At 40.3% G+C, this 7,119-nt stretch overlaps 1 protein-coding gene across 3 annotated transcripts in view; it reads right to left on the bottom strand.

Moving 5' to 3' along the window:
• The window catches only part of LOC109956494 (probable bifunctional methylenetetrahydrofolate dehydrogenase/cyclohydrolase 2), a 12,788-nt gene extending 7,911 nt beyond the window's left edge, over positions 1-4,877 (bottom strand). For 2 of the 3 annotated variants that reach the window (XM_020593651.1, XM_020593652.1), the window contains exons 1-4: positions 4,670-4,877; positions 3,702-3,886; positions 3,341-3,463; positions 2,672-2,824 (exon numbers count right to left, since the gene is read on the bottom strand). In XM_020593651.1, the coding sequence (XP_020449307.1) occupies positions 2,672-2,824; positions 3,341-3,463; positions 3,702-3,886; positions 4,670-4,812 (604 nt within the window). In that variant the 5' untranslated portion in view covers positions 4,813-4,877. The remainder of the gene's footprint in view (positions 1-2,671; positions 2,825-3,340; positions 3,464-3,701; positions 3,887-4,669) is intronic. The other variant, XM_020593650.1, reaches the window with a different exon arrangement.
• Between the last annotated feature and the right edge of the window lie 2,242 nt (positions 4,878-7,119).

Raw genomic sequence — 7,119 nt, 5'->3', positions numbered from 1 at the left:
CCCCCCCGTGACCCCGCTCAGGGATTAACTGGTAGAAAATGAATGAATGAATAATGCAATCTTATTATCTCTGTGAATTTTTACTAATCTATTTGCTTATTTTTTTAATATATAATTACATTTTTCGGGGTGTTTTTGGCTTTATTAGGTAAACAGGAAATGGAGGTGACAGAGGGCCTGCGACAAGGGTGCACGTTGGACTCCATCCGTCCACGTTGGACGCCGCACCGTAACCATTTGGCTATCTGGGCACCCGAGTCTACTTGCTTTTTATGTTTGTATTCATTAATTCTTAGTATAACATTATTATTATTATATCAGTGTTTCCCCAGTCCACATACTTGATCAGTTCCACACTTTGTAAATCCAGCTAACCTCAGTGGACTTTCAGACTGAAAACAGCCCTGCATTAAAACACAAAAGCTGCACTAGTGTCTTATTTCAGGTATTAATAAAATCCAGGAGGTTTGGTTTGAGTAACATCTTCAACATACACAGATCCTCTGTGACAGGATTTTAAAACTCTGGAACTTTATCGTGGCGACAATTAGGTTAGACAGACCTGCCATAATATTATGACCCCTGACAGGTGACGTGAATAACATTGGCCAAGGGCCAAACTGTGATGGCTGATGACTGAGTCAGAGCATCTCCCACGCTGCAGGTCTCGTTGGGTGTTCCTGGTCTGCAGTGGTTAGCACCTACCAACAACGGTCTAAAGGAGACAGACACTCAAGGCTCACTGATGATGAGGTTGACCTAGATTTAACTTTTAAATTTCATTCAAACTTTTCAAAACGATTCAGTTTTGTTTGAATCTTTGTTAAAATGTTTGAAAATGAAAAAAAAAAAAAAAACCAAAACAAAAAACTGTACATTGGTCTCTATGAAGAGAAACATTCCGCGGCTGTAGGGGTGATATCACACCTAGCGTGGGGAGGCTGTTGCATTTGTCTAAACACTTATCTCTAACTTGTCCTCACAACCACAGTTTTCACTCTTTTTACATAGGATTTTCACTGAATGGTCGACTCATCTGTGCTCTTCCTGACAGTAGACAAACCGATTCACAGAAGATGCACAATGAGCTGCAGAGAGACATAAGTGGCAACCAACTGCTACATTGGTTCCTGCGGACACATTAGTCAGGTGGTCATAATGTTTTGGCTGATTGGTGTATAATCTGGTGGGATGAAGGTAAGGAAAACTGTAGAATTACAGCACTGACATTACTTAGGGATCACATTCCATGGCAGATTCCTGATTGGAGAACACAGCCTTCAAAATAATCTGCCATGGAATGTGATCCCTGATTGGAGAACACAGCCTTCAAAATGGAAAAGCTGGCATTGTTCAACATTTTTAGGTAGAGTAAGTATATCAATATACATTTTTCTCACTGCTCTGTCCAAACTGTTTCTGCTCAGTTGTGCTAGGATATCTCACCTTAGGGACCTGAACAACCTCGTGCATGAGGAGCCGAGACGGACAGCGGAGAAGTGAACTTTGCTGCAGTATTTGCTTTGCTAGAGTGCACATCACAAAAGGATCTCAACTTTATGGGTCAACAGTGTCTCCACCCCACCCAAAACCCCCAGTAATCTGTCCATGTAGCACAAAGAGAGAGAAACCATCACCTTGCCAGTCTCATCACATTCCACCAAAGTCACTGTCAAAAGCATCCTATGCTGCTTCAACACTATCTGGTATGGGGATTACAAAAATTCTCTGACGGCTGATAGTGAAGACAGCCATCAAGGTCTCTCGCTTCTCCACAGATGTCACTTATCATTAACACCATCGCAATCATCTTAAACATTCAAAAAGTCCTCCGCTATTGTCAAGGCCCCTCCTAGTCTCATGTTCTCAAAATTCCTGCTTTCTGGCAGGTGTTACCAAAACGATGTAAAAAACTTTGGTTACTCAGCAGTCAGACTTCTCAGCAATGGCAGTTACTTTGATCGAAGCTATGCTTGTACACGGACAACAGCACCCTCCTCTGGGTTTGATCAGTTAGGCACCAAGGAGTTACTTCCCATGGTAGCCAACTTAAGCAAACTAAGTTTGGGGGAAGCGCTGAGAAAAAAATCCACTACACTTACCTACCCATTTGCATTTGGCACAGCACATTCCATTTATATCCTTTACTTAGTCAAGTGGATGAGTTAATGGCCCAGCACATTAGCACAATGGACACAATGGAACAGATTGGAACATGATTGTCACATGCCATCTAGTGGTTCATGCATGATGGGACAGGAACACATACAGTAGTCCTGCTTGTCCCTTTGCCTCCAGAGCTGACTTTTGAAATTTAGGATCAAACATGAGTTGAACTTTGAATTTATATTACGAGCTACAGGACTGAGTTAAATTCAAGGTGCACACAGACATATAGATAGCACTTTAAAAATTCTAAGTTAACACATGAGTGCTTCTATTAAGTAAGATTGACAACATATAAAAATAACATAATGCAAGAGAAAAGTACTGATACCAATTACTGTATTATAATAGAACTTTATTGCTATCCCGGGGAATATTTGTGTGCAACAAAGGTAAAAGAGAACAATAAACACAAACCATGAAAGCCATGGCACAACAACAGCATTCATTTAAAAAAAATGTATAAATAAAAAAAAAACAGTAATGTAAAGTTTTGATGGTTTACCTGCTCTTTTGATGATCTCCCAGACAGCTGCAGGTGTGGCAGGCACCATGGATCTCTGGTCCAGACACAGCTTCCCAATATTCACTATATGGAAGCCATCCACATCCTTTTCTGGAGCGATGGCATTACACACTGCTCGCTCATTGATGTGCTCTGAAAAGGAGAGGAAGTGATTGGATACGCACAGAACATAATGAGAAAGTGTTGATTAGCACATTAACACTCTAAACCTGCACTAACAAGCCAACAATATAAGAACGTTTTCAGTGTTGCTATCAACTGGCCTGATATAGTTTGTACCCAAGTATCTTTTTTTTTTATTTGATTCTCAAAGAAGCCTCAGCCAGGCCTTTTCTAATGAAATGACACAGTGCAAAACAAAAACAAATGATGTGTGGAGAAACACACCTCCATCCCAAGCATGTGTCCCTCAGGCAAATTCAGATAAGACCTTTGTGCTCATCGGGGTGACATCATATCACTCAAAGGAAATACACTTCAGACGAGCTAATCAAGTTCATCAGTGATTACAAATCACATATAAGAAGGCAAGCCTTCACTATATAATACACATAATCAACTCAAACTGAACTCTACAGACTAGTTAACATTGGGTAACTCTGATGCAGCTGAGGAAACCTCATCTGCAGCTGGGGCTCCTGCGTTTACCGGGAAGTGGCAACTGCACCAACAGGCCGCTGACCCTCCAGTCACGGTTCATCTGGTCAATCAGCTCCAGCAAGTCCTCTTGGGAGACTGAGCTAGGCCGCACGACTGTGTCACTGGAAATTCCTGGAGAGCACATACACACCACACAAACTCTATGTTCAAAACATTGCCATATGCATGTTAGTTTGACATTATGTGGCATTACACTATGCTAATATTGCTTTTGAAAAATAGGTTTACTCATGTGTTTCTATGTGTGTGTAATTCATTAGATACAGCTACAGCACATTATCTTTGTTGATCTGTATGATACACATTATGCATACAATGTTCCAGAATGCGTGCAGTGCTCATATCTGACCCAGGATGTTGGCTGCCCGGGTCTTGTTCCTAACATAGGTACGACTGGCCAGGTCGTCCCCCACTAAGACCACTCCCAGGTGGGGTCTCATGTTGCCCTGAGCTACCAGTTCTTCCACATCACGTTGGATTTCTCTGTGGAGCTGACGGGCCAGTTCTGTCCCTGAAATTACCACTGCAGCGTACCTGGACAAGTCAATTGTACAGACATTAATTAATGCATTTACAAAATACACACACACACAAAGGGCAAAAATTATTTGTAAATATATGACAACAGTTCTGACAAAGGGTAAAAGGGTAGTTTAGAGAACAGGAAGGGGTAGAATTGACTTGGGTATTACACAGTTATATTAAGATGAGGATTTTAATAAGTTATTAGTATTCTTGAGAGGTAAAGGGCTGCTAGATAAAATTTAGGGTTGTTGTTATTATTATTATATTATCGGTATTATTTATTTAGCATTATTGGGTTTCGGAAGCTAAGCAATTGCGGTCCATACTCCAGGATGGTAGGTGGCGGTAATGCACCTTAACATTGAAGAGGCAGAAAGAAAAAAATAGAAGAAGAAGCAGCAGCACTAACACTACTGGTATTTTTCCTCTGCAAAGGCACCTAAGTGGAAGATGAGCGGCATGGGTTGTTTATCTCAACAAACCAGCTGCTATTGCTTGCATGACGGTAGTGGGTGGAACCCCCGCATTGATTCGCATTTTCCTTTCGACCATTTATTTGAAATTCGGTGAAAAACTGCTCTACATCTGGATAGAAACGTACTCGACATCGCAGCTAATCTTACCGTCTCTGACATGAATGGTGAAACCTGCTGTCAATCACCATACACGTGACGGTAACTCACACACGCATTCACCGGTGCTGAAATGTCACTCATCCATCCATCCTTCCGCAAAGTAATACCGTATATTAAAAACCAAAAACGCCGGCGTTTTAAATGTGGTGGCACGCACCTCGTCGCCGACTCGTGTAGACGTCTTCGCTGAATCTCGCATTTTCTGTGCATCCGCAATTTGGCCCGGCAGCAGTGGTGCTGTAACGTTAATGGGCAACAAATCCTGAAGGAGGAGCGTAGCGGTGAAACAGAGGCCGCCATATTTGTGTGTGTGCACGTGTGCGCGTGCTCGGTGAGAAGGGGGTAGGGCTGTTTGCGGGCATTATAGCTGATGAATGATATGTCCTAGTGTACATTCACAATACATAGTGAACACACTACCCTATGAGGAACACGGAGCCTGTTTGTAGCAGTTTGTTAAATATTGTAAAAAAAAATGGACTGAAATAGAATAAATTCATTAAAAAAACAGTAGGTATGGCAGCATTAGCATGTGAGTATCTCCACATCATTCAGAGGACACACTACCAGTCAGAAATTTGAACACACTTTCCCACTGAATTGAATGGAAATGTATGTCCAAACCTGTGACAAATAGTGTAGTTTAATTAAACAATTGTGTTAGAAATTATTACTTGAAGTACAATATAAGCTCTGAGGGACTCGACATTTAGTTTGAACTGTTTTAATGTATATAGAATTTTTTTGTGTGCTTGTTTCATCAAATTCTTTTTTATTTTTCCTGCATTAAGTAGGGTTGCAATGGTATGAGGTTTTCACAGTATCATAACCATCTCAGAAATTATTACGGTATATGTTATTACAAAATTACTATTATCAGCTTCAACGACCCTCAGAAGAATGAAAAAGGGTCCTTTTTATTGCAAGTGACTGTGCCAGTTGATTGAGCTGGATTGCAGCACTAGATTGACCCTAAAGAATAAACAGGATTATAAACATAGTTTGCACATTAGCAACAGTAACAGAGGACATTTCTTACTTGTCACACTGTAAATGTAACCTACTTTGTTACAAAAAAGTCTGTTACAAAGGTTCCTGCATTAATAATGTTAAGTGAAAATATTAACACAAAAATGTACTTAAAGTATTAGTAGGCTACTCAATGCAGAAAAAAATATTACACTATACAGTTTAGTCAGAACCAAACTGAAAAGCTGTGTATTACAGCTGTGTCCCTGTTTTGCCACAAGATGGCAGCATGTATCTGGTGCATTAACTGAAATGTGTATGGTGCATTTAAAACGTTTGAATTTTCAGTGGAGCCAGAATAGAACTGCACAGTGGGCTGTTAATTGTATTCAGCACTTCTAGGGAGAACATCTAACATGTGGACAAACAAGGACTGGGATTATGGCCCAAAGCTCATTGGGTTTCACCAGATTGATTAAGAAAATAGGGGCAGGGTGAACAGCATGTGGACATAGGAAGACATCACTTATACAAGTCTGTCTCCTACAATTCAGATTAAAATAAAGGTGCTTGGGTGGGTGCACAAAGCACATGAAAAAACATGGAACTGGAAATCATATCGTGGCTCATGTTTGAAGTCTGTGTTTACTTTTTCAATATTTAATCAAGACCACAATCCTATCCTGAAACACATTAGTTCTGTAAACATAAAAACTATAAAGTTGATATTGTAGTCAGTGTCAAACACACTTTAAATTCGTGTTTTAATTGTCTCACAACAAATTCACCAACACCATCGCTCTGTGTTCATAAGGTGATCAGTGTTTTGGTTTTTTCATGTTGCTGTGCTGCCACCCATAGAATAAAACTCAGTTCACATAGTGTATGAGCACGCAAAAGCAATATGAAGCTGCTTTATTTTCAGTCACCGTGGTAAGCGTGATACTACATGACAGGTAACACTATGGATGGCATCATTGTGAATCATGTTGTGTGTCTGTAGCTGTTCATATCACTACAGTATGAAAGCAAGTTGCAGATTAATAAAGGTTTGAGTTGTGATATAGTAATGACAAAATATGAACACCACACTCAAATGGGCTTGTCTGGACACGAGACTAATGCAGAACATGGACATTCATCAGTGTGACAAAGCTGCAGTTTACATAATTAACGGTTTTCAGGTACATGTTCTGTTTACCAACCCATGTATTAGTTTTGTAAGTAACCAAACATATTCAGGATAATAGAGCGGATGAAACGTAATCACTGTTTACCTTTGATTATCACTGAAAACATGGCAACCTACATGCAAACTGCTACACAACAGTACTTGATCTCTTTCTGATCCAGTCGTTGTTTATCATGACAACCCACCCTGTAGAGTAAATAGTACAGTTGCCACTTGGAACTCACACAAAAGCTATAATGAAGCTGTGATATTTGTTGCACAACATGTGGACACTGCTCTGAAAAAAAAACATTTACAACATCTGAACTGGGCTACTACTCTTGAATGAAGAAATCTCACACAGCTTTTATTGTTTTATGTATTTATGTACAGAGGTGATAGGTCCAGAACCAAGCTGGACAGTTTTTGTGGCAGCACATGATATGACTGGCTCTGCGGCCTTTGTA

This window comes from Monopterus albus, unplaced genomic scaffold (assembly GCF_001952655.1).
Source record: "Monopterus albus unplaced genomic scaffold, M_albus_1.0 scaffold20.1, whole genome shotgun sequence".
Lineage (NCBI taxonomy): Eukaryota > Metazoa > Chordata > Actinopteri > Synbranchiformes > Synbranchidae > Monopterus > Monopterus albus.
This window is presented reverse-complemented; position numbering and strand designations above follow the sequence as displayed.